This window comes from Meles meles, chromosome 7 (genome assembly GCF_922984935.1).
Source record: "Meles meles chromosome 7, mMelMel3.1 paternal haplotype, whole genome shotgun sequence".
NCBI classification, from domain to species: domain Eukaryota; kingdom Metazoa; phylum Chordata; class Mammalia; order Carnivora; family Mustelidae; genus Meles; species Meles meles.
In genome coordinates this window covers 13453327-13480256 of record NC_060072.1, presented here as the reverse complement: position 1 = coordinate 13480256, position 26930 = coordinate 13453327, and the positions used below count along the sequence as shown (strand labels likewise).

The following is a 26930-nucleotide window of genomic DNA, read 5'->3' as shown; positions in this document are numbered from 1 at the left end:
AGCTGGTGTGCTGGGGTGTGGTCTTCCAACTCTGCTCTCCTTGGCTTGCTCCTTGTCCTTCCACAAGACGCAGCCCAAGAGGCACAGTCCTCGCAAAGCTTTCTTTGATGTCACCAGAGAGTCAGGTGTCCTTCCTCCTGGACTCTCAAAGTCAGGTGCACATACCTCTCACAGTTACTCTGGATTGTAACTGGGAGGCCATGGCCTCCAAAAGAGATTGCTGCTCTCCAAACTTAAATTTTCACGTCTGATCATCCTATCATCTCCCTCCCCCACCGCAGCAATGGTCCCTTCACCTTGTCTGTTTTCTTCCAAGGATCCACTGTCCTCGGGGAAGTGACCACCTTCAGAAAGGTCACTATCACCTGAGACTAACAACAGAACAAGTTTTCTTAAGGGCAGGGCCCATGCCTTAACCTCATCTGTGTCTTTCTCGGACCCCAGTCGAGGATCAAACATACACCCAATACTTAATAATCACCTCCTCCGTCACCTAACAGGAAAACAGGAGTAGGAAACGAAGAATCTAAAATCGGCTGGCCATCCCGAGGAGACCTCCACATGCACAAAGAAATGCACAAAGAAGCAGGAGTGATGCAGGTCTTCCCTGCTCCAAATATCGGGATTTTCTCAAGGGAGTTCTTTGGGGGGTGGGGGGTGGGGAGTGGGCCATTAAAAAGGCAGTTATAGGGGGCATCCCTCCCCTACTTCCTACTAAACCTCACACACGAACTCTGGGTCAATTTTCCTCATGTCTCAGGATAACCGTCTCCCCAAATGCCACACCACCTGACATCCAGGCTTCAGGGTTTAGGAACCGTGAAATCGTGGTGGACAATCCGGAAGGGCAGGCCTTGTGCAGAACAATGTTTATGCCCACGTCTTACAGAAGGAACTGGAATCATTTCATTAACCCAAAAAACCTTCAAATGGGGATGCCTGGTGACTCAGTCGATTAAGTGTCTGCTTTCAGCTCAGGTCATGATCCCAGGGTCCTGGGATGGAGCCCCACATCCAGCTCTCTGCTCAGTGGGGAGCCTGCTTCCCTTCCTCTCTCTCTGCCTGCCTCTCTGCCTACTTGTGATCTCCCTCTCTGTCAAATAAATAAATAAAATCTTTAAAAAAAAAAAAATGCTCTAGTACTGCGAAGTACTGAGACCAATTTGTCCCAGCTCTCAGATTTAAAAACAAAAACTAAAACAAAAACAAAAAAAGAGTGATATAGGCTTCCGTCAGGTAGGTTAAAAAAGACGTTTTTTTATAAGTGGTCAATCTGGGACCATCACTGCAACTAGAGATCACAGCTCCAACATGGGCGACACATTGAGGGAATTTCAAGAGGCCCTGAAGTCAGTTTGACTCTTCAAGGCTCTTGCAGGCTGATGGGGATGCAAAGACCCACAGAAAATCCAGCCACTGGGAGAGCCAATGTCAGGCATGAGGCTGGCTGCCAGCACGTCTGGGGGAAAGAATGCTTTTCTAAATGCACAACTGTGCTGGAACCAAGTATAGAAACATGGACCCAGTGAGGACACCCAACCCAGAACGGAGTGGGGGGGGGAGGTGCTGGAGTCCTCAGAACAACACGATTCCAGCTGAAGCACCCCCACACCTCCCACACCCCCAGGATGGTCACTTCTCACTAAGCCACAAGCAGAGGCAGGGGCGGAGCCCAGGGGAGGAACTACAGGGGAGCAGGGATACTGGGCAGCCCCATGGAGCACCTGGAACTGTGGCTGGATGGGAGAAGGAGCCCTACGGTTGGGTCCTGAGATAACCCCCGGAAAGAGCCAACCTTTCCAAAGCCCAGAGCCAGGAGGCGTAAAGGAAGAGGACGGGAGCCTGGTTCCATACCACCCCCTCTACAGGAGGCTGTTTGGGACAGAAAAATTCCTCCTCCAGCTGCTGAGCGCCCCAACAGAACCAGCTTCAGCTATGAGCCATCCACAAGGAAGAAACGTGCCAATGGCTGCCCCAAAGCTGTTTCTGTAGGGTGTCTGATCTCCAGCTGCCTTGGTTTCCCCATCTGTCGGGCAGGGACAACAGGGTTCCCCACCATGTGCAAAAGCGTACAGCACCGTGACTGAAGTGTGGTCCCTGGGGTCACCTCCCTTACTGCCCAGCAGAGTGACCTTGGGCAAGGAACTTAACCTCACTGTGCCTCCACTCCCTCACCTGCACGCAGGGATAATTACGAGACCAACTTTGTGGGGCAGGGGTGAGGACGGAAGGGGGCATCTGTGTCAGCCGGAGAGAAGAGTGCCGAGCACACGTAAGGGTTCGATAAACACTACTTGTGTTCCTTCTGATCCTATTTCCCATAAATGGGGCTGAAAGCTGCTGAGGGACCCCTGAACGCCTGGCGCCATGCGTGCGAGGCTCCTGTCCCGTATTAGGTCACCTGGCAGACCATCCCCTAAAGGCTGAGGAGGAGCGGAGGGTCCAAGACAGCACGGGACTGCTCCCGGGCGATGCAGCTGGTGAGCGGCAGAATCCCACTTAGAACCAAGTCTGGGGATACAAGACCCGTGCACCTGCGAGCCTAGCTCCCGCGACAGCACCACCTCCGGAAGCCCCTGGGGTGCCTCTGCCTTGCTCCAACCACACTTTGCTTCACGATGTGTATGAAAATGCAGGGTCTACTTCACACCGGAAATGAAATAAGCCATCCCAGCCTTACCATAAAACAACCTTTTCCCAGCAGAGACGGCTGACATTGGCATACTACCTCACCTCACTGCTGGGTGTCACAGGTTCCAGGGTCCCAACACCCAGGTGTGACCGGCTTGAGGGTGGTCGTGGTCAGATCCTCATTCTGCCATCAAGAGGGCCCAACCCAGCCACTGAGTCTGCCCGACGCCTCCCTCCTTCCCATCACCAGGACCTGGAGGCACTCTCTGGAGAAAGCTCCAGCCGGCCACCTCTGCCACACCTCGCCGCCACCATCCAAATCCTGCTCTGGGACAAAGCACGTCCACCTTCTAACCCTGCAGACCTCGGCTGTATTCAGAGGGAGGAGGCACTTTCATCTTTCTACTATCCTAAGATCCCTGTGTGGACCAAAAACAGCCTCCAAACACTTTCCTTATTCCAAGAAAATGGGCATGGACTCGGGGTGGGGGAAATCAGCACTGACTGGTAGTGAAATTCCGCCTATCCTTTGTCGGGCCAGCTCACGTCTATAGACTTCTTACTTTTCTTGGCGGACTAGTTCATCCGATCTCCATGACAACTTCGAGGTGGGCAGGGCAGATACATATCACGTCCGTCCTACGGATTAGGAAACAGTAGTCCCTGACCTGCCACGTAGCTACCTGTGATAGTCCACTCTAGGTGCCACGGACCTGAATGACTGGACCAGACATTCCGCTTCCCTGGATCCTAATTTTCTCTAAGAGAAAGAGTGCTAGCCCAGCCAGACTCTCAGAGGGGCTGCGGTGGCCGAATGCGAAAGCGGACTCCACCGCGTACTGGCCAGGGGACCCTCGGCGATCCACCTGACCACCCTCCATTCTCCTTTTGTGCTTTTTCCAGTTCGGCCCTGCCGACCCAGTCCCACGGCAGGCACAAGAAGCCTCTGCCTTCTATTTACTGGGCAACAACATGTGCCAAAGAGATTTATTTATACTATATTTGATTTGCAATTATGGATCTGAAGTTTATCAATAAATGATCTCGTCAAAAATAAAATGAGTAGGGGTGCCTGGGTGGCTCAGCGGGTTAAAGCCTCTGCCCTCGGCTCAGGTCATGATCTCAGGGTCCTGGGATCGAGCCCCACATCGGTCTCTCTGCTCAGCGGGGAGCCTGCTTCCTCCTCTCTCTCTCTGCCTGCCTCTCCGCCTACTTGTGATCTCTGTCAAACAGATAAATAAAATCTTTTAAAAAAATAAATAAAACGAGTAGCTACAATTCACCAAGAGCCCAGTATGCGTCAGGGGTCTACGTAAATCTTCACACTCAGTGCTCTGAGTAAATCTGGATGAAGGTAGTGCTGTCCCCATTTATGCAGGAGAAACAGGTGTAGAGAAGGTGAGAGGCGTGCCTGAGGTTACCCAGCTGCCGCATGGCAGACAGAGTTCAAACCCAGCGCTTTCTGTGTGCACAGCCCCATGCCCCTTCCATTCTGACGCACCTATTGTCCTCAAGTTCAGGTGCACGCTCTTCTGATGGGCCATGACAATGTACGGGGAAGAGGAGACACCTTCCAAATCCTTCCTGTCCTGGTGGTTTCCCTCCTGTGTCTTCCCAAAGGACAAAAGTGCTCTCACAAATCGCCAGAGCATACCTCCTACCCTTTCAACACCCAGCTCCAGGGTCACTTCCTGGTAAAGTCCTTCTCTGACCTGTGGCCCATGCACGGCCCACTGGGCTTTGTGCAGTGTTCTCATCACACCAGACTTCTGAATTTCTACACCAACCCCATGCCCTGGAAAACCATATTCCCCCATTCCCCCGTGGCTGGTACTGTGCCTGCACAAAGGAAGACCCACAGGCATTCTGCTGACCATAGCGGAAGACAGGGAAGCAAGAGGCCGTGTGTATGTATGTGTTAAGAGCGCAGGCTCTGGGCCAGACAAGCTGGGTCTGTGCTCACTGGCTCTGCGACCCAGGCCAAGCCTCCTAACACCCTGCTCTCGATCTATACGAGGATGATGAAGGTAGAACCTGCCTAAGAGGGGGTTGCAAAAAGAAAGTGCTGGGAACAGTCCATGGAGCCAATGTTCACCAGCACACACTTCCATCGTCCTGCAGGCAGGGCGGATGGAAGCGATGGTCTCAGCATCTGAAAAGCCCCGAGACTTCACCTGGGAACTGAATCAGTGAGGCAGCTGAGAAAATAGGCAACTCAAGGGTCTCCTTCTGACGACTGCCTGTCATGGAAGCATCTGGAAAGCAGTTCAGAGACCGTTCAGGGCAGAGGAATGGACCAAAGGGAAAAAGCAGACCCCTTTCCGCTCAGAGAGCCAGCCACAGGGTAGGATGCTCTATTAAAACCGAGAGAGGTGGTGAGGGGGAAACAAAGATTGCATAAATACTCACTCTCTGAGATCCTTCCATGTCCGCCCCTTCACGCCACTCACCTCAGAGTGTTTATCCAAAACATGAAATTAAGCCGTGGGTGAGATGCTGCTCTGCCCAGACCTGTCTCACTCTCTGCCACCTCAGCTCCGGCTCTCACGTGCGGTATAGAGGAGCGCCTACATTCACTTTTGGACGGGTCTGAACAGTCCCAGACCTCGGCATGCCCCCCCCCCCCCACGAGGGAGCCAGGCACTGCGTGCTGCGGAGCATAAATCACAGGCACAGTTTCCGGGTGGGGGGAAGTACAGGCTACTTAACTCTACTGTTCTAGAACAGCCTGACCCTTATCTGTCCCTGAAGTATGGATCCAACTTTCAACAAGGCAGAGGCAACGGGCAGAGAAGCCCAAGGGGCCAAGAAACCCCAGGGCATGAAAAGTAAGAAAGGTTAACACAACTGGGCTCTCTGCCACCTTTGAAGTTTTGGTCCAGCACGCTTTCCTAGAACACGTGAAAAGTTACAACACAAGGGGAAACGATGAGCTTTTCCCAATCTCCACGGACAAGGAAGCAGGAAGGGAGGAACTTCACAGAAAAAGGAAAGATCTACAATCACGTTAAGTTAAGTAAGAGGTGAATGGAAGGGATCTTGGCGGGATCTTGGCAAACACCGACGTCCCGGGGCTAGGCCTTAGCTCTCCCACGTGCTAGCTCTAGAAGCTTGAGCAAATGGTTGAACTTTCCGGGGCCTCCATTTCCTCATCTGTAAAATGGGAAGATCAGGACTTCCCTTATTTGTTCTGAGGAACAGAGGAGTTATTACAAGAACCTAAACCTTCATTAGATAAAGGGCCAGTATTTCTATCTCGGGCACGTCAACACGTATTGAACAACTACTGTATTCCGGGTACCGTGCCAAACGCAAAGGCTTTGAAAAGGATGACAGAAAAGCAAGGGTGTAGAAATTAGGGTGAATACTAGTAAGAAAAACAATGTATCCGGCACTCGGCACGTGCCAGGCACTCTTCCGAGCAACGCCCACCATTACTCCAGTCTACGCAGCAACTCTGCAAAATAGGGAAGGGAAACTCTGCGTTAAAAATAAAAAAATTTTTTTTAATTTAAAAATTTTTAAAATTAAAGAAAAAAAAAGTGGGGGGGACCTCTGCATAAGGGAGGGGTCATCCAACACCAGAAGCCAAACAGCAGCACAAACACTATTGCTTGAAGGTAAGCCCTCCCTCGGGAACTGCGGGTGCAGACGAAGGTTTCAAGGTCAGAGATGAAGCGGAAAGCCGGGCGGCCGCGGAAGACACACAGCAGGCCCTCCATCTGCGCTGTCCTCACCAACCTGATCCTTCTCAAATCCAAGCCCTGGAGCCCACAAGTCGAGGAGGGGAGCTGAGATCACCCTCCCAGGGGAAGAAGGGAACGTTCATAGAAAAGAGGAAGACCTAGACTCATGTCCAACTCGCCAGACTTGGCAGAAGAGAAAGCTCACCGAGTACACTTTCTGAAACCACAGGTACCTCCACTGTAGAACCCCCAGGAACAGTATTCTTTTTGAGGGCCCCGGAGGGGCCAGGAGTCTACAAGTTCAACAAATACCCCAGGTGGTTCTGATCATCAGGCAATGCTGGAACCAGAGATCCTTCCAGGAGGAGGACATGCTCGCTCAGGTTCCTCTGACCTTAGCAGCCAAAGGGAGTCCCAAAGAATAAGCTTCCCAAGGAGACGAGGACGATGAAGGCATCAGAGCACAGAGCTCCAAGACCCACTCCCCAAGGCCAGTGTGGGGGCCCCGCCGGCCTCTCCAGACTTGGCCCACCACACTCCCTCCCCAGCCACCTGATTTCTCCCTGCCCTTCTGCAGAGGTGCCAAGCATCCTCCACTTCCCGCTGTTCCCTCCGCCTGAAATGCTGCCCCTCCCCTCTCCACCCAGCTCTGCAGAAACGTCCCCCATCAGAGAGGCCTGTCCCGCTGCCCTATTAAAATAGCCCCTTCCCCTCCCCTGCTGCCCTCAGCATCATCTCGCCACATTTTAGTTGTCTTTGTAGCATCTACCCCACTCAGCAGGGCAGGAAGCTATCTGCGAATCATCTTTCCCCCCACCACCAGAAAGGTCACTCTGGGACAGAAGAGGACAGGCCTGGTCCCCAGTGTCCCAGAACAGTGCCCGTGTCCATTGAACGAATGAATGACTCAAAGTTCTTGGACGACCCACCAATGGCTCCAAAGCTCGGTGGCCCATCTCGGGAAACACCCCCTTTCCTGACTGAGCTGTGGGAGGATCAGTTAAACGTAGGGGAGATAGCTTCCACTCAGTAGTACCATGCTACTCATCGTCCTGGCTCCCTACTGATCCTGCCTCTGACCCCACTGGCAAGCTTCAACTCCCCGAACCTGCTCCTGCAAGAGAATTCCCGGAGGCAGGAGCTGGGGCGCACAGCGCCCTCTGCTGGAGCAAAAATGACAAATACCAAGTGCCAAAGGGGACCACCCTGGAAAGAGGAGGATCCTGATGACTTGGGGTTCCGGAACAGCAAGGTCGCCAACATTCAACTCCGCTGAGTCCCTAAGTGATTTTTCTTTTTTTTTCCTTTTTTTTTTTTCTTCAGAGAGCACATTCGGCATATAAAAACACGCTGAACACAAAAGGACTCTGAATCAACTCTGCGTTAGGCACAATGGACTCCTCACCTGCACAAAAACCCTGTTAAACAGGGAGCCGCACCCCCATTTTAGAGGCAGCAATTTGGGCTCCGAGAGGTTAAGCTTCTTGGCTGAGGACACAGTGTTTAAAGGCAGGTCTGGAAATGAGCGGCAGGGTGCGGGCTCAGCTACAGCCCTGAAGACCCACCTTGTTCCAGAGGGACTTTACCGTGGCCTCGGAAGATGTTCCTTTCCTCCCTGTTCCTTGTCAAATGCTCTCACGACAGGCCATCCGCGTGCAAGAGCTTCCCTTCCCCAAACACGGTCCCTGGGTCCCCAAGCAGCTGCAGGTGCACGGATGACCACAGGTACAGATCTCAGTGTCCCCGTCCCCTCCCCCTGCTTTCCAGCACCCACAGCGAGTGCTGATGGACACAATGTTGACAGATGAAAAATGAACAAATGTGACCTTCATCTGTGGTCTCTGCTAGAATGGAAATGAAGAGGTAAGAAGAACTATGTCACGTGGTGATACAGATGGTCTGAGTGGCTATTGGTTCCAACTACACCCCCCGGCCCCCCGCAGAGGCTGGGAGCGTAGCGTGGCCACTTCTCTAGACTTCATGGCCTCCGTGGGCCCTGTTTGGACCAGGTGGGTGATCTTTTGCATCTGTCCCAGGATGGCCTTCCAACACTCCAGGAAAATAGAAGAGGAAGAAAATGGACCCGCCATCTCTGTAACAGGGACTTTGCTCAGCCTTCACGACAAACACGGGAGCTACAGTCATGCCCCCCTTGCCTTGCGGGGAGGAACCGACCTGCAGTGGTGCAAAGTACCAGGTCCACTGTCAGATTTAAATAGTGCTGCTCGTCCCTCGGGGACACATTCACCGCCCCGTCAGCCCCCGCCCTGGAAACCTGAAGTGGTTTCCAAAGGTTTTACCGGCTTCGGTTGTCGGGCTGCCGAGAGGAATCCGAAAATTCATTCCCGCTCTTAACTGTAGGAGTCTAAGGCAGAGGCAAAATGCGAACGTCACTGAAGGACTAATCGTATTCTCTGCTTATATTGGCTTAGAATAATCCCGCCAGCCATGGAACATGGCCTGCCTTCTCGACCAAGATGGGGTTTTGTCTTGTCCAGGTCAGGAACCTGAGCATGCAGACTTTAAAATCTCCTTTGCTAGACATTTCTATATCTGCAAGTCGCTGAGAGTGAGCAGCACGCGGGACCTTTTCCAGCCAGGCCTGGGGTCGAATGCCAGCTCCCTGAGTTACCAGCTGGCTGACCCCGGCCAAGGAGCACAACGCCCTGAGCCTTGGCTTCCTCGTCCAACGGGAGACGCGGGGAGCTGTTTGGAGGGAGCCAGGAGAGCCTGCAGGTCCCATCCCCCGCCCAGCACGTGGCACAGAGGTAGCCAGAAGTCCAAATGCCAAGTCTAACCAAGCCAGCCAGGGTCAACGAGTTAACAGGGAACGACCAGGAGCCCTTTCTTCTCAGTCCAGCTCTGAGTAAAGCGGCACACAGAGCGACGCGGGGACCAACCAGGAAGGTCACTGTGACACGCTAGAGTGTTCGTGCACTACGCAAAGGGACCGCTAGGACTCCGCTCCAGCCCACGGCCACCAGGATGGAAGGAGCGTCCGCGTTGCTAGATCTTTCCATGTTGTTAACGAGAGCCAGAAAGCTCGATTTTTATGTGCAACCTCCCAAGTGTTAATGCTCAATAATCGGGCTGAAAATGGTAAAAGCAAGGCACCACCCAAGCCCAACACAACTGTGGGCCAGACGCAGCCAGTGTCTGACTAACCAGTAGCTAGCAACTGCTCTCCTTTCCATGGTGGCTACAGTTTAAATAGTACACCGCCCTTCCGTGTCTTCACGGAATAATATATAATATATATTACATATAATAATATACAATAATATAATAATAAATATCGTCTTTTTCAGGCACAAAGGTTTTAGGGTGATGCAGGTCGGGTGACGAATGCAGATAGAAACTTTCATCCAGCGTGGTCTGGTATCCATACTAAGAAACACCATCACTTCCATATTGCCATCGCCAGCGTTCTGGTGGGAACACTAATCCCGTCTCAAAGTCATGAACACACTCTTTCAGGATTAGGGTTTTATGAGCAAATTTCAGATCTCTCATCAGTGCTGTGATCCGACCCCCACTGGGGCCTTGTGTATCCAGATGTGAGGTCAATCAGGAGGGGAAAAAAGGAACTGTGGTTAAAGAGAAGTGTCAAGTACAGATCCCCCAAGAAAAGTTTCGTGCTTAGAAAGTATCTGAATTTCAAAGGTAAACAATGACATAGATTCATAAATCCCAAAGGTTAATAAAATTCTTCTCATCTGAAAAGAATGCAAACCCCACGAAAATCTCTTCCCATTCAGTTAACTATCAGGAGTTGTGCAGTTGTTTTTAAATAAAATAATACATGCGGAAAAGTGAATTACAAATGAAAAATTTGAGGAATGCTCACCTAGGGAGGCCACCTGTAGAATCACAGGTTAAAAAGTTAATGGCTGGGCGCCTGGGTGGCTCAGAGGGTTAAGCCTCTGCCTTCGGCTCAAGTCATGATCCCAGGGTCCTGGGATCGAGCCCCGCATTGGGCTCTCTGCCCGGCCGGGAGCCTGCTTCTCCCTCTCTCTCTGCCTGCCTCTCTGCCTCCTTGTGATCTCTCTCTGTCAAATAAATAAATGAAATCTTTTTTTAAAAGATTTTTTTTTTTTTTAAAAGTTAACTGCCAGTGTCCCAGAGTCTTCCTTCGGTCCCGGACCCAGACTCTATCCCGAGATCAACGTTCATGGGGTTTTCTATTTGCGGAATTGGAATCCGCCAGCACACGTGCTCCTCTGCGACGGTTTTTGCTCAATGCCATCTATGAGAATATCCATTTTCACCGCTCCGTAGTACTTCGCTATAGAACCATGCCACTCTTTCCGTGTTTACTGTACTATGGCTCTACATTTCACTATTTCCCTCTTTAGCGCTATTAGAAATAATGCTGACTTGACCATGCTTGTACATGTTTTTAATGCAAACATACGTAGATTCTCTCTCTGGTATACTGCTAGGGACAGAACCGATGGGTCACGGGGTATGTTCAGGTTTCGGTGGTAACACCAAATTGTATTCCAAAGGAGTTGTACAAATACTTTACTTAACAGACCATCAACAGGTCTCTCTGAATGAAATGCCCCTTTCGTTGGTTAAATTGCCGTTTGAGATAAAAAATAGAATCACTTGAAGACCAGCACCCCCAAAGAGCAGAAGTTCCTGTCCTTTTCAGCAAACCTTAACCGATCATTATTGATTAAACATCTGTGACAGACAAGATATTATGGTTTAAAATGGTCTGAACACACGCGTCTGAATTCAATGTCTTCTTTGTGAGCAGTAATTCCTGCTGGATGTTTCTATGTATTAAAATTATAGAAGCTGAAACTCCTAGAGCAGGATAAGATACCCACAGAAGAGATGATGGAACACCTCTTTGTTTTGTCTCTAAAGAGTAATACGAGGGAGGGGATGCGGAGAATAGGACCCGGGCCATGTGGAGGGCGGGCCAAATGACTCCCCAGCGGGTCATGTCCTAATCCCCACAGCCCGTGAATCTGTTACCTTCTGTGGCAGAAGGAACTTCGCATCGCATTCCATCATAAGATGGATTGATGATGATTCTGGACTCTCCAAGTGGGCCCAGTGGACTCCCAAGGTTCCTTTTAAGAAGACGACAGTCACAGAAGGAGAGGGGACAATTTCCAGCAGCAGAGCTGAGAGTCAGCAAGAGGAATCTGAAGGAACTCCACTTCTGCCCTTGAGAAGGGCTCCGGAAGGAGCCAGCCCTGCCAGCATTTGGATTTAGCCTAATGAGACCTGACTGTCGACTTCTGACCTCCAGAACCGTAAGACAATAAATCCGTGGTCCTTTGAGCACTGAACGTGTGGGACTTTGTAACCGCAGCCACAGGAAAGGCATAGAAGGTGGCCATTAGCAGACATCGGGTTTCCTAACACCTGGTACAAGGTTCTAGCCACGAGGTCCTCCAGGAGGTGCAGCCAAATGACCACGTGTTGTCGGGACCGTTTGCTCTACTCCAGCAGGACCGCCGATGATGCTACAGGATCAAAGCCTGGTGCAAAAGTCAAGATCACCTTGGCAACCACCTCACACCTGGATACAACTGTGACAGGTTTCAACTACCCTCAAAGTCTAAGAGCTACAAGAGACGCTTCCAGGCCCCAGGTAATGCGAAGCAGAGATGCGTACAGCCCCCTGCACCTGGGCCTCGGCTCTCTCCTCCACGCTGCCTCGCTCACGCCCTGCTTTTTGCAGGCTTCCGCTGGAGCTTACGAACAGCTCGTTAGCATTGGCCAGGAAAGCCCTTCATTTCTGACACATTGAACACAACTTGTATAATACACTTCCCGTTTCATTTTGCATTCGGCACCCTGTGTTCTCGGACCCCGTAATACCCTTATTAAGGGATCTGGTGGGCCATTGGCAGGAAGGCAGGATGGCTTGGCTGCCAACACAGCTGCCACAGAGCCTAGCCTCAGGGGATACTGAAACCTTGAGCAAATTATTCACTAGCTCCCTGCACACTCTGAGCTCACCGGCATCCGGCAGTCTCTGGGCCGAGGGATGCAAGCATGAGGCCGGGGAATGGGTCGTGTCTGAACAAGCTCTGCTTGGAGAAAAGCCTCCCTGCCCACCCCCTCTCCTGTTCCACGGTTCATGGGCCCCATGATCCCTCACAGCGATAAAGCAAAGAAAATGTTTAACTTACAACTCCTTGGTTCTCACTGCAACTCTTCAAAACAGTCCAATGTCAGGACCCCATTTCTTTTTGTTCAAATTTATCAAGACGACTCTTAAAGCATTCATTTCAGGAGGACTCTGCGGTGATAAGGACGGGCTGAACAGTGAACGAGAATGTGGGTTTGGGCTGAAATCCGTCCAGAAATTAATATCCTGTACCCATTCACGACACGGGCTTTAAATGTTCAGGACTTTGCATCCTCGGAAGAATGTTTCCTTTCAAATAACACCTGCACATGGGGTGCCTGGGTGGCTCGTGGGTTAAAGCCTCTGCCTTCGGCTCGGATCATGATCCCAGGGTCCTGGGAACGAGCCCTGCATCAGGCTCTCTAATCAGGGGGAGCCTGCTTTCCCCCCTCCTCTGCCTGCCTCTCTGCCTACTTTTGATCTTGGTCTGTCAAATAAATAAAATCTTTAAAAATAATAATAATAACACCTGCACCCTCTGCTGGTGGGCCTCCCTGACCACAGAGAGCTTCTGGAACGAGTGTCTGCACGGAGCTGGTTATAAATTCTTGGAGGGCAGCATGTGTGAACCATCTTCTCAATGGTTGGAAAAGCACGCTTTCTCCACATGCTGGTAATCCAGTAACAGCTGAACACCATCTCCTTGATGCCCCAAGGAGAAAGAACCACACCCAGCAAAGGAAAGTCACGTACCCACGAGAAAAGGGCACTCTGGTAGACAGTAATCAGCACGATCTAAATTCAAACGGAGGTGTGTTAAAGCAGAAATTTCCTCAAGTCCCAAAATGAATATCGCATCCAGAAGGAAGGGGAGGCTCCTGGAACCGGATTCTGGGGTCTCGAAATCACAGATGCTCAGAGCCCCAGTAGTGACTCCTGCGTCCCTTCAATATCCAGACTCCCTCCCAGTGGACATTCACACTGAGGACCCACTGAGCGTGATGCCCAGACTCTGACAATGTGAAGATGAGCGAAACAGTCCCCAAACTCAAAAGCGAGTGGCTAGAAAGACCCCAAACAAGCAAACTACCCCTTGATGAATGCTGTCAGAGAAGCTTCCACACGGGACCAGACATTAGGAGAAAATGACATTGAACATGGGCATCGAAGACGCCAGCTGGGGGGAAGGGCGGCGGAAAAAAAGAGAACTGCACGGGGGGAAGGGCGGTGGAAAAAAAGAGAACTGCACACTCGGCAGAAGGAGCAAAGAGCCAACATCAAGAAGCAAGAAAACAAAAGTTTTCTCAGGGCGTTCAGTGAGGCGCTCACCTGAGTGAAGACAAATTGCAAGCTAAGGGAAAATGCCTGTGAAAAGACCGAAGCCAGGATCAGGAGTCTGGAGGGAATCCAGGAGGCAACGGAGAGAGTCATCAGTCCTCTAAGCCAGAAGAAGGCCTTTTTCGCTCTTCACTCATTCAACCAACAGTTCTCCTGGCTCCTCTAGAGATGAAAGCCTGAAGAGAAGAGAACCTCTCCCTTCCTTCCTGACACTGGTACTCACTTGTGAAGACATGTGATTAGAAAACACACACACACACACACATGAAAAGTAAAGTAAAGCAGGTGTGAAAAGACAGTACAAGGAGTTTGGACACATGTGGCCCAGGAAGCCAACATCGTTAAGGGTGAGGGGCCCATGTGCTCAGCTGAGACCCAAGGGTTGAAGCAAAGACTCACCGCTTTGAGCACGAAGGATGGGCAGCTGGGAAGGGTCACCGAGATGCTAGAGGAGGAAAGGTGGATTGGAGAAGAAATGAAGGAAGTAGGGCTTAGGAACCTGGGGGTTGAAGTACCAGCAAAAACATACCCCTGAGCAGTACCCATAACTGACAGTCACTTGGCCTCCGACAAAGAGCTCTGAGCAGGGACATCTCCTCACTGTCCCAGAGCATAACTCTAAGGCCTGGGAAGTCTACTTCTCGCAAAAGGAGCTCCTTCTCATATTGAGACAAGGCCTGATTCCCGGTAACTTCTTTGCACTGACCCTGATTCCACACTCAGGAGAAAATCCCAGGAAGCCCATTCCCTCTTCTGGATATATTTCCCATTAACTGGGGAAAATTCTGGTCATTTCTAAATCATTCACATCACATGCTTAGCACAGAAAACTTCTAGAATGTTAGTGCCCTAACAACTCCCACAGATGACCTTCAGTTTTATGTCACTTCATGCAGCAGGAGATGAAGGCCTAGAAAGAGCGGTGACAGTATCCCTAGCCACCCAGCTACTGTGGCTCAGCTGATCTGGGGGCCTGTGACCCTCCCCCACGCCACCCCCGCCCCATCTAAGGTGATCTCAATGTCTCTTGCTGCTGCAGGCAATCTAACTCCCAAACGTTATGCTGGGGGCATCGGCATCTCCGAGCGATCCCCTGAAATTAAACAGGGTTGAAAAATAAATAAACTCACATAAAGTATAAACAGCATTTCCATGAATGCAGGCAGTGACTCTGTCCCTGATTTATGGCTCCACCTGCCTTGAAACAGAAAACTCAAGGGTGTCAATAAATTGTTTGCGAAGTTGTTATGTTCAACTACAGAGAAAAGACTGTCTCCACGGGCTCTTCTGGAAATGCACGGATGTCTGCCGGCAACTGGCCGGGGCTGCGACGAGGTACCCTTTGTCTCCCAGTGAAGACTCGGCCTTTTCTAGAGTCTCCGAACTCTGGGTTAGGATGGATCAGGCAGGTCATCCGACGCTGAGCGCTCCCCCCGCAACACCCTGTACTTCTGCACACACACCTCTCATGTTAGGTGTTTCCCTAACTCTCAGGGCGGCTCATTCCAGCCCTGGACAGAGTGATCCTTTACTATGATGACCTTGAGAGCTGTCTCCCTGCCATGTCCTCCATAGATCTGGGGCCATCTCTCTTTCAGGTGACAGCCCCGTGACCACGTGCTGAAGCTGACCATGTACAGTTGCAGCTTCTGCTTCTCCAAGGTAAACAGCCTCAATTCCTTCCACTATTTCGTACATAACAAGGTTTGAATGGATACTGCCATTCACCTAAGTTCTCCTAAATGTGCTGACTTGTCTCGACTGTTCTCAAAGTGCAGCATTCAGAGGCAAATGCTGTGGTCCGGCTACGGACTAATGGAAACCCTATAAAAGACAATGGTTACCTCTGTCATTCTAGCCAGAACACCTGTTAATGTACTCACATCATCTAGCCCCTGTTTGATGTCTTTTGTGATTCGGTCCCAAGGGGAGGATTTATGATTAAGCATCATGTTGATAAATAGGGCACCTATACCCGGTCTGTGCAGGTCACCTCAGAGTATGATTGCCTCGATCCTCCCCATTTCCCGTCATCTATCTGCCCGTCTAACAAAATCATTCAAAGTCAAGGATCATGGTCACTCCATCCACCAGAGCCAGCCCAGATAGCGTGATGGTGGAAAGCAGGCTTCTAGCTGATATCAACCTATCGCTAGGCACAGTTGATTATGTGTGAATTCTCCATGCCACAGATCAATTCCCAGTCTCTTTTTTGGGAAACTCCACCACTTACTTTTGGGGGCCACCCATCCCCCATTCTGAATCCACGTGTTTTAAGGACCCCTTCTCTACCCTATGACCAAAAATAGGCACAGGGCTCACAGCCTCCCCCAACAGCAGTGAATAGTCTCTAGACTACATGTGACCAGGGATAATCCAATCAGAGGAAATACTGCACAATTAGGGGGAGAAGGAACTCTTTCTACAGGCACTGGTGAGGGCAAGTTGTAAGCTAAAGCTTCCTCTGTGTAGATAAAACTGCCTGAAAGAAACCACGGCAGAGAAAAGAAGAGCAAAGGGAAGGAGGGAGACTGAGCTAAAAAATATTATTGGAGCCTCTAGATCCAACCCATCCTGAAACTTGTCCTACCTTTGAACTTAGTGGTTTCATCAGTTCCCAGGTTCCCTTGTTGCCAAATTCATTTGGGGCTGGGTATCCATCAATGAGCGCAAATCAAAATTCTGCTCACAGCCTCCCAGAAAGGTCATGTGACACCTCGTCAAACCCTCACCAAAGCCTGCGACCTCACTGAAGTCCCCATCTACAACATGGCATTGTAGTTAGAAACTCCAGATCCCGAGTCCAATAACCCAGATCCATCCTGACTGGGTCTGGGGCCTTGGACAGATCACTGCAGGACTTCTGCCTCACCATCCTCTTCTTTACCAACTACATGGGATTACCATCGAGAAAGAGTCAACGCATGCAAAATCCTTGCAACCAAACCTGGCCTGCAGCAATGCCTGAAACACGATCATCCTCGTTACTGTTGTTATTATTCTTATACTATTAGGATCAGTACCCGTCCAGTTGTACTGGCAAAGTCAGTGTTTCCCGGTACCAGCCCTGGACCGGCACCGGGCGCCCTCAACCTTCTTTTCCAAGGCTCTTCCACCGTTCCTGGCATAATGCTTGCTTTGGTCCCTTCAAGGATCAAGGGCAACTCACCTTCCTCCCTCTGATCTCTTTGCCAAAACTTACTGACCCACTGCCACAGCATCATTTACCCCATTTTAGTGAATCAGATAGAAACTCTTCTACTCCGGGGAGGCATGGGACAGGGAAGTGACAGGGTCTGGCCCTGGCCCTTGCCTGCTCTGTAAGCACACAGTGCCACCTCGATCCTATGCAGCTGAGCAGACCTCAGAAAGGGAAGTGGAACTCCTACTCAGAAGGTCGGCCTGAGCTGTCAATAAAATTATGCATAAAGGAAATGCTGAAAAATCCAGTAGTGACACTCTCACTCCCTCTCTAAAAAATGAAAATGTTTGGGAAAAGAAAAGGGGGATGGGGGGATGAGTGTCCGACTCTCGATTTTGGCTCAGGTCATGGTCTCAGGGTTGTGGGGCTGAGCCCCACGTAGATTCTGCGCTCAGCATGGAGTCTGCTTGTCCCTCCCCTCCCCCTCTGCTCTTCCCTCCCTCTCTTTCTCTCTAAAAATGAACCAGTAAAATCTTTGGAGAAAAATAAAACACAGCAGTGACTTCCTTGAGATAGATCTTCACTGGGGATTTTTTTCTTTTTACCTCACTTGTGGGGGCAAATCAAAAGACAGTGTCCTGGGGCGCCTGGGTGGCTCAGTGGATTAAGCCGCTGCCTTCGGCTCAGGTCATGATCTCAGGGTCCTGGGATCGAGCCCCGCATCGGGCTCTCTGCTCCGCAGGGAGCCTGCTTCCTCCTCTCTCTCTGCCTGCCTCTCTACCTACTTGTGATCTCTCTCTGTGTCAAATAAATAAATAAATAATCTTTAAAAAAAAAAAAAAAAGACAGTGTCCTCCTCAACCCAGCCATCCGTTCCCTCCCTGAAGCTCAGAAAACCGTCTCCGGTCCGCGGAACAGCACACGGCCCGGGAAACTGCTGGCTGGAGGAAAGGCGAGTCTGGTCTCCTCTGCTGGTTTCTGCACAGTGACGGGGACTGGCGTTCGTTTCTCTTTATTTGGGGAGGGCAGCTCTTCCACAGCAGCCTGTCGGTGTGGCTGTGTATCTCTTGCACCTGCCCGGCTCCCACAATCGTCTCCCATGGTGCCCTACATGTGGAGGCCCCGGGCTAACCCATCTGCTGCCTCTAGGGCACCGTGCCCAACCAGATCTGGACCACCGCCTTCCCCACTCCTGGCCCAGCAGAGGGGTTCAACACGAGCCGTAGCAATGGTGACAACAAAAGGTTCAATGTATGAGTAAAGGCACAAACCTCAGAATGAACAAAACATCTGGTTCCATGAACAGGGGAGTAATCCTTCCGGGGCCCCAACATCCCACCCCTCATCGGCACAAGGATCGACGTGCAGAGCTGGTCTCTGACCGGGGTGTCCCCTCCCACCATGCCACTGGACGCAGGTGCACCTTTTGTTTTGCTTTTGTTTGCATTCTGTTCTCCTCCCTACCGACACCTCCCACCACCCGTGCAAACCTAGCAAGTCTCAGTCCGCACCTGCGTGCAAGAGGGCACCCATCTCCTCCTGCTCCGCGTGATGACAAGCTGGGATCAGATGACCCGGAGGGGCTTTCCGACGACTCCAGGACAGCCCGTGTCCTCTGTCTTCCCTCCCCGCCCCACCCTATGCAAAGCCGCCTTCTTACCTTCCAAGCTCCCGGCGAACAGGTAAAGCCAGGTGATGGCTGGGATGCAGAGAACGGTCAGCGAGGCAGCCAGGAATTTCCGTCTCCCTCTGCAGATTCCCAGCATCCTCTCAGAAGTGGCAACCCCTAATCCCAGCGCCGCTTCTCTGCCCGGAGCACGGGGTCCTCAGCCTCCCTCATAATACTTTCTGAAAGGAAGAGCAAAGAGGAAGGGCTGAGCTCCCGGCGCTGTAAAAGGATGAAAATCGCAAGGGAGAGGCATCCCAGAGATCCTGAAAGTATCTGGCTCCTTGGCGACTTCCTGCTGACCTTCTAGCCCAAGAGACGATGCTGCAGTCTTCCATCTACCAGAACCACGACAGCTCCTTAGTAAATAAAGGATGGTGACAACTATGACATGTCTCCCTCCCCCCTTCCCTCTCTCTCTTGCATGCACACACACACACGCACGCAAGTATTTTAGAGCAGATTCGTCTGAAGCTTGAACACACACACTTACTAAAAATGCATTTAGTTAGCGCCTTGTACGTACCAAGCTCTAACCGGGTGCTGTGTTTTCAAAAGCGACAGGAATGCAGGTTAGCGTCAAAGAACATAGTCTAACAAGAGAGACCAACATAAAACATCCACGGGAACTCCAGAAATGCTGAGGTCAGAGAATTGCACGGAACTCTGTGGGAAGGCAAAGGAAGTTGCTGACCGATCCCCGGGAGGTCAAGAGGGCAGAAGGGTTCCCGAGTTCGAGCCACGGAGAGCCGGCGGAAGGCACCGGGGGCTGCCTGCTGGCGTACTCAGAGGAGAGGAGGCTGGCTTGGCCGCAAGGTCACATGCAGGGAACTACATCCCGATCCTAGCCGATAACCTAAAAATGCTCCTCAGGGACTCTTAATAGCTTCCACCTTGAATGTGGAGGAAGATGTTCAGAAAAGCACGGGAATGATTAAACGCGCAGAAGACAGAGAGGAACAGATAACCTGTCACCAGCCTGCAGAGAGCCAGTCCTCAGGCCATGCAGAAGACTCGCTGAGACATGTCCGAGGAAGAGGGAGAAGTCAATGCACCTGCAGCTAAGGCCCAGAATCTTCCACCCAGGGATCTGACCGGCAGCCATGAGCCTTATAAAGGAATTTAAAAACCAACAGACCACGCAATTTCATTTCCACCTATCTCCTCTCTTTGAAGTCACACTGGCTGCAGGCAAAACGAGGAGTCCACGTTAGGAGCTTCCCAAAAGGAGCAGAACCCACCCCTGCGGCAGCGACACATGGCTTCCCACCCCCAGAGGACGGATGTCCATGAAATTGCTGGTTTGGGTGTCCCTCTGGGTGTTCCCATAGTATGTCCTTCCCTCTGCCATAACCCTTGAACCCCATGGGATGATGGTCTGGTTGAACCACCTGTCCTCCCCACCAGCCTGGGGGTTTCTGGGAGACAGACACCCTGTCCACTCACCATGCACTCCCCAAGACTGGGCATACCATCTGTCACCTGCAGGCTGGGTAATAACTGTTGAACCAATCAGTGGGATCAGATCCTAACCCAAGGCGGCCCTTCCAAGCTTCCGGAGTCTGTGTTCAGCAAGTTGCAGGCAATGAACACCTAATGGATCCACCCTGACACGATTTTCTAAATCGTCTTTTGAAACAGATGAAAGACCACAGGGCTGGAGGGCGTGGACTAGCAAGGGAAACCAAACAAGCAAAATTGCTTTAAACAAAGCATGCTGATTGGAGTAAAGTCTCCCCACCTCCGGCCCTGGGAAGTTTTTCATTCTGGAGTGCGGGCAGCGAACCCCTCACACAATCTGTGAGTCAACAATGATGCCCATGGGTGAGGATCGCCCCGACACAGACCCATCTTGCAGGAGGAACAGGGGACAGGAGGCTATGCAGTTAGATCTGGATTCAAATCCAGTCCGACACCCCACTAGCTGTGACATTGGCAAGCCCCCTGTCACTGGGTAAGCTTCCTTTTGTTTCTCCAAAGCAATGCACTCTCCGTCGGAGGGTCTTAAGTGAGAGAGCTCTTGAGTAAGTGCCCAGCAAAGATGGATGGGGCGCGTGGCAGGGTAAGCCCCACCTCCTCCTGAGACAGAGGGTAGAGCAGCCCTGATCAGAGAAAAGAGATCACCATGCAACGGGTGATCTCAGCCTGAAGCATCCCTGCGGGAATCTCCATTAGAAGACACCACCACGTTAAATGGTCCTTTGTGGGTTTTGTTTTGTTTTGTTTAAGAATTTATTTATTTATTTGACAGAGAGAGATCACAAGTAGGCAGAGAGAGAGAGAGGAGGAAGCAGGCTCACCACTGAGCAGAGAGCCTGATGTGGGGCTCGATCCCAGGACCCTGAGATCATGACCTGAGCCGAAGGCAGAGGCTTAACCCACTGAGCCACCCAGGCGCCCTGGCTTGTTCTGTTTCGCAGGTCACTTATAATAATAGTAGCAAAGACAACTAGCAGTAATAACATATGAGGTAGGAACCAGTTTGCATCCCTGTTTAATGGATGAGAAACCGAGGCCTCGAAAGACCAATGAGCCAAAGGTCATACATACCTATGGCAGCGACACCTCAGGCTCTCCTCTCCCTAAGGAACTGAGTCTAACCACCTTTGCCAGGGGTCATTTTCCTTCTGGCCTAACCTAAATCCTTCATGTTGAGTCTTGTGATTATTTGCTTCCCAGAGTCAAATATATTGCCACTGTTTGCTCTCATTAAAAAAAAAAAAAAAAAATGTTCAATAGAACAAAAACTGGAAAGCTATTGGTGAATTTGGATTTCAGGGGAAAGCAGGAATATTATATGGAGCTGAACTCAAGTGGCGTTAATATTTAAACGCATTTTTAAAAAACTCTTTAAGACACTTATTTTCCTCTTTTCCTCGCTCCATCTGCAAAAGTTAATTTCAACTGGCATAATTCGCCCAAAGTTTTAAAACAGAGTCTAGGGTGGCTTGCATTTTATGATAACACTGGCGTCTGAAATTAAACCCAGCAGGTAAAAAATATTCCTTCATGGATTTGACTTTTAAATGACACCTCTGTGCACTAAAAACACATTTTAAAGAAAAATCTCAATTTTTATTGGAAGCTACTCTAGGAAATCAATACCAGAATCAACACAAGAAGGAAGGAAGGAAGAAACCAGAGGTGGGCTGGAAATTACCTCCCACACACGGGCAAATGTTGATGGATGACCTGGGCAAACAGTCTGGAACCTGCTCTCGCCTTGTCAGAAGGAGACGAGACCCCTGGGTGAACAGACGGGCCAAAGAGTCATGGCTAAAATGCCCCTGCCTCAAACCCAACACCCAATTCCTTGCCCAGGCTGGTCAATTTCTCCTACTAAAACATCTACTACTCCATCTGTCTTCTCCCATATGTCTCAACCAATGAAATTCACATTTATGCAAAACACTGCATGAGCCAGAAAGATTATCGTGATCAATTAAAGCCACAAAAACAGCGTTCACAGCTGAAAGTAAAATGTGATTACAAGTATCCTTCAGTCCGACGTAATACACTGTATATACATGAATAAATACCTAAATAAAACTGTACATACAAAGAAAAGGTATGAAAGTTACAGGTTGGGGCGCCTAGGTGGCTCATTGGGTTAAGCCTTTGCCTTCGGCTCAGGTCATGATCCCAGGGTCCTGGGATTGAGCCCTGCATGGGGCTCTCTTCTCAGGAGGGAGTCTGCTTCCCCCTCTCTCTCTCTGCCTGCCTCTCTGCCTACTTGTGATCTCTGTCAAATAAATAAATAAAATCTTAAAAAAAAAAAAAAGTTACGGGTTATCTCCAAGTATTTAAATGTAAATATATACAAATACGTACTTTTCCCAGATTTTATACAAAAAATAGGTGTGGCTATTTTAATTTAAAAAAATTTAGGGGTGCCTGGGGTGCTCAGTGGGTTAAAGCCTCTGCCTTCGGCTCAGGTCATGATCTCAGGGTCCTGGGATCGAGTCCCGCATGGGGCTCTCTGCTCAGCGGGGAGCCTGCTTCCTCCTCTCTCTCTGCCTACCTCTCTGCCTAGTTGTGATCTCTCTCTGTCAAATAAATAAATAAAATCTTTTAAAAAAAATTTTAAAAACTTAATTATCACGTCTTCTTGGTATGTTGCACATGATCCAAAATACTTCAGTGCGGACAGTGAAGACTACGTGTGTTAGTTTCACTTTGCATGTGAGGTGCAGTGATTTAAAATCTGCAGGATCCTCGTTGAGAAAACACCCTCCAGGGGTGGCCAGCTACCATTTGAGAGACTCTAGTCGGAAGCTCACATTCCAAATGTTGATCTGATCAACACTGGAGACAGTTCTTGGTTTTTTTGTTTTGTTTTGTTTTTTAAACTTTTTTTAAGTCAGCTCCAGGGACTTGGACAAGCTCAGTGTGGAGCTTGAACGGGCAACCCCAACGTCAAGAGTCGCATGCTTCACCAACTGAGCCAGCCAGGCGCCCCTGGAGATTGTCTTTTAATTAGCAAACGATTTTTCATGGGTGTTCAAGATGTATGAGTTGTCTAGAAATACTGCACAGGAAGAGGGAATAAAGATCTAAGTATCCCCAAAAGAAACAAACAAAAAGTCTAAAGAACCTAATGGCCAAAACCCTTGAGAGCCAAACTCATCTTATGGGCAGGCAACAGAGTAGGGTCTCCGACTATAACTTTAAGATCGGGTGAATCCTATCAGTTCCACACTGCCATCCGAGCCTCCAGTGAACCTTTCTTGCCAGATGCTGCCCTAGTTCCTAAGAGGGCACAGGGCTGGCCCTCCCTGAGCTTCCAGTACAGGTCCCACAGCAGACCCTCCCTAGATGTTAGCTTTGTTTTTTCGTTATTTCTACTATTACACCTCCCACCTTTCCCGAGCCTCTCAAGCACAGCCTGACTCTCCAGCCATGCCTTTCCTCCTCTGCGGGACCTTCCGAGGAATTTCAAGTCCTTGCTGCTTCAGCGGAACATCTCCCGACAAGTCCAGACCTGGAGGGGCTCCTCCCTTTGTTCTAAACTCCAAAGGCGGTCAGGAGCACATTCCTGATACATCACGATCTTTGAATCATTTCCTGGCATTAATTTCTCTTCACTACACCAAAGCCCCTTGAGGACCAAGGACCCAGGTCCTCTCGTGTTTGTTTTCAGCTTCTGCCTGAGACCAGCAGCCAAGCCCGGAGCTGACACTTAGCCATCTCCATCCGAAGTATGGTCCCTGAACCAACCAGCAGTGGCCGTAGCTCCTCTCTTGCCCGAAATGCAAGCCATCAGGTACCACCCCGCCACCTCCAAGCACCACAGATCAAAATCTGCATTTTAACAAGAGCCCAGGGAATGCGAGGCCACATCACTGAGAGGCCTGTACTCTATTAAAGCATTGAGCAACTAACCGGTTATCGATAAATAAAGCAGGCCTCCCCCCCTCACTGCTACTGGTCCCCTCCCTCCCCTCTCCCCTGCAGGAACTGGCCAGGGCGCTAGGGAGAACCAGCACATCCTGGACTTTGCTGATGGTCCCTTTATTACAACAGCTCTCCGACAGACGGAAGGAGAGTTCCTAGAAGGAGAAGTGTCTTTTTCTACTTAAGCAGAAGCATCCTATGGACTCGAGTGGCTCCGATGACCCATCCTTACCTCCCATCAAAAACACACGCTGACACGTGCGAACAACGGAACAGCTCCAGCACCAACCACCGAGGCATCGCTATACCCACCTTGCAGACCGAGAGAGGCCGAGGACACTGACTTAGTTGTCGGAAACCCTGGGACTCAAATTCCAGTGCTTCCTGAGAAGACACAAAATCAGTTCCGGGCTACGAGACACACCACTGATAACCAGTCTGTCTCCCCAGTCAGAGCACCACGCCTCCAGGGTAGGCGCTCTGTCTGCTTCGGCCACTGCTGTTTTCTTCGCTGCTAGCACACATCCAGCATGTAGGGTGAGGTCAGAAGGATTTATTGAACGGACCCACGACTATCTCAGTCACAGCCAGCCGCGTCCTGATATGCATATTGTCATAAAACTACAAGTGCTACACGTGTGCCGGCCCACACCTTCCCCCCAAGCCCCACGATGGAATCCTGAGGAACTTCCGCTATGGGATCAGCGAATTCCTCTTTATCCTCCACTTCCCCTGGCTTCATTCCAGCTCGGCTCTTGAGGGAAAGGACAGCTGGGCCCTGGATCACTGCTTTCCCCAAAGGAGAACCCCTTCGCCTACTCTCTCTCATGCAGATACCTAAGGGCTAGGAAGCGGGCCTCTGCCCTCCTAGCTTCCAGGCGTCTGCCCCCTCTTACTGGCCCTCCCTCTTCTGAAGACCGTGTTCCTCTGTGGTTCCCCATTATTCTCTCTGTCCTTGTCACTGTCACCTGGCAGAAGACCTCGGTGTCCACCGCACTCCCTCTCACCCCTCCTCCCCAACTCCATGACAGTCCATTGAAAATGCATGCCGCTCCACCTGGACCAAATCTACATTCTAGAACTTGGTGTCACCCCAACCAAAAGCTCAAAGGTCAGTATCAACCCCCGTCAGCCTTCCCGGACTGTCATTACACAAATTCGTCACTGCCACCGTGAACCCCAATCCACCACCGGCTTTCTTCATGGCTACCCACACCCAGCTCTAGATTTTCTTTATGCTCGCTCTCATTCAGCTGAGAAGCCATGATTCAGGATTGTAACCTCCCTCCGTGAGCATGCACGGCCCCCTTGGCCCTCCTTCTCTCCAACTGTACTAACCTGGAAAAATCCACTCACGCAGAGAACAACAACCATACGTGTTCACCATGGCTCTCCTTGGGAAGCCAAATGTTGGAGTAGGAAACCACTAATTTTGTTCCATTTAATCATGTCTGATCTCAAATGGGCAGTCTACTGCTAAGAGACACTATTACCTTTCTCTGGTAAACTCACTCTCTTATTACATGAAATATTTATTTCATACATTCCTTTTCTCCTCAAGTCTTCTCTGTTCCAAATGGCAAATTCCAGGAGGGCTCCAGGAATCAGCGTGGGATCTATGGTGTTTTCTCTCCCCAGGTGAGATCCCTCATTCTAATGTCCCGTGAGACAGTCTCCAGGCTGGTGCCTCCCACATTTTTTATCTCCAGCTCTGGACTCTCCTCTGACCTCCAGATTCACATGTACAAAGACCTTCCCCTACCACGTGTGCCTCAGACATTATTCCCAAATCCCCCTTCCCCACCCCCTCTTCTCCAGAGCTTTCCACCTGCTTAAAGGGCACCAACCTCTCCATCAAAGCTCAAGCCAGACACCTGGGAGCCATTTCCCATTCCTTACTCACCCCTCATCTTTTGTCAAATCTGGCCATCCTCAGATCCTGCCATTTTTTTCTCTAAAACATGTATGCTATCCAATGAGACACCCACTTCTTTCCAGTTTTACTGCCACTATATAAATCCAAGCCACCATTGTCTCATGTGTGAACCCAGTGCAGTAGGCCTCCTAACGAGGATCACACCAGAAATTATTCACCATTTCCCCCAAAGCTCTCAAAATAAATGCACGCTCTCTGGCACGTCTGCGAGGATCTACGGGGCTTGACCTCTAACCACCTCTCAGTCCTCATCTCTGGCCACTCGCCCTTTAACTCTCCTTGCCTCCAGCCATCCCAGCCCTCTCACTTTTCTAGAATGCACCTCAGGGCCTTTGCCAAGTGTGTTCCCTCTGTCTGGAATGCTTATTACTCTGCTTTTCGCTAGGCGAAGGGCTTCTGATTCTTTAAGACAAGGTCTTGAGTACAGTAGACTCAGTCTTCTTGGACGGCCCTCTGCCCAAGGGCCCCTCCTTCGCTCCATCTGTCACCCTGCTCTGGCCACTGCCTCCACTGTCCTCCACAAACTCTGGCATGATACAATTACCTGAGGGATTACTTACTTAACGGCTGCCTCTCTCACTAGATTTCAGTCTCCCCTTGGGCAAAAATGGCTGCTTCACATTCAGCGCACGCCCAGGCACACAGAAGGCATCCTTAAAAGGAGGAAGAAGCCAGTGAAGGCAGACTGCCGGACAGCTTCAACCACCAGATACCTTGGAGCCCTACTACTGCTGTTTTGATAAGCCCTTCCCACACAAAAGTTCGCCATCTTACTGCCTGACCCTCTAATATCTATAATAAGAGAAACAGAATCCACACAGCGCCCTGGGGAGGTCCCTACAGCTGAGGCGAACCCTGCTGAGACCCTCTGGAATGTCTGAGGTCACTCGCCAAGTTCACTTTGGTAATTTTCTCTCCTTTCTCTGCTTCACAAGGAAGAACACACAAGGCGGGGGGCGGGGAGGGGGGCTGGCCTCTCCCCTCAGAGTCTGAGGTTTCCCTCCTACGTCTACGCCACAGATGCCTTTTTTCTCACTCTC

General features: G+C 50.6%; 1 protein-coding gene across 2 annotated transcripts in view; it reads right to left on the bottom strand.

The window, feature by feature from the left end:
- LARGE1 (LARGE xylosyl- and glucuronyltransferase 1) overlaps positions 1-26930 on the bottom strand; it is a 525674-nt gene that overhangs the window by 371346 nt on the left and 127398 nt on the right. For both annotated transcript variants that reach the window (XM_046013242.1, XM_046013243.1), the window contains exon 2: positions 18555-18742. In XM_046013242.1, the coding sequence (XP_045869198.1) occupies positions 18555-18660 (106 nt within the window). In that variant the 5' untranslated portion in view covers positions 18661-18742. The remainder of the gene's footprint in view (positions 1-18554; positions 18743-26930) is intronic.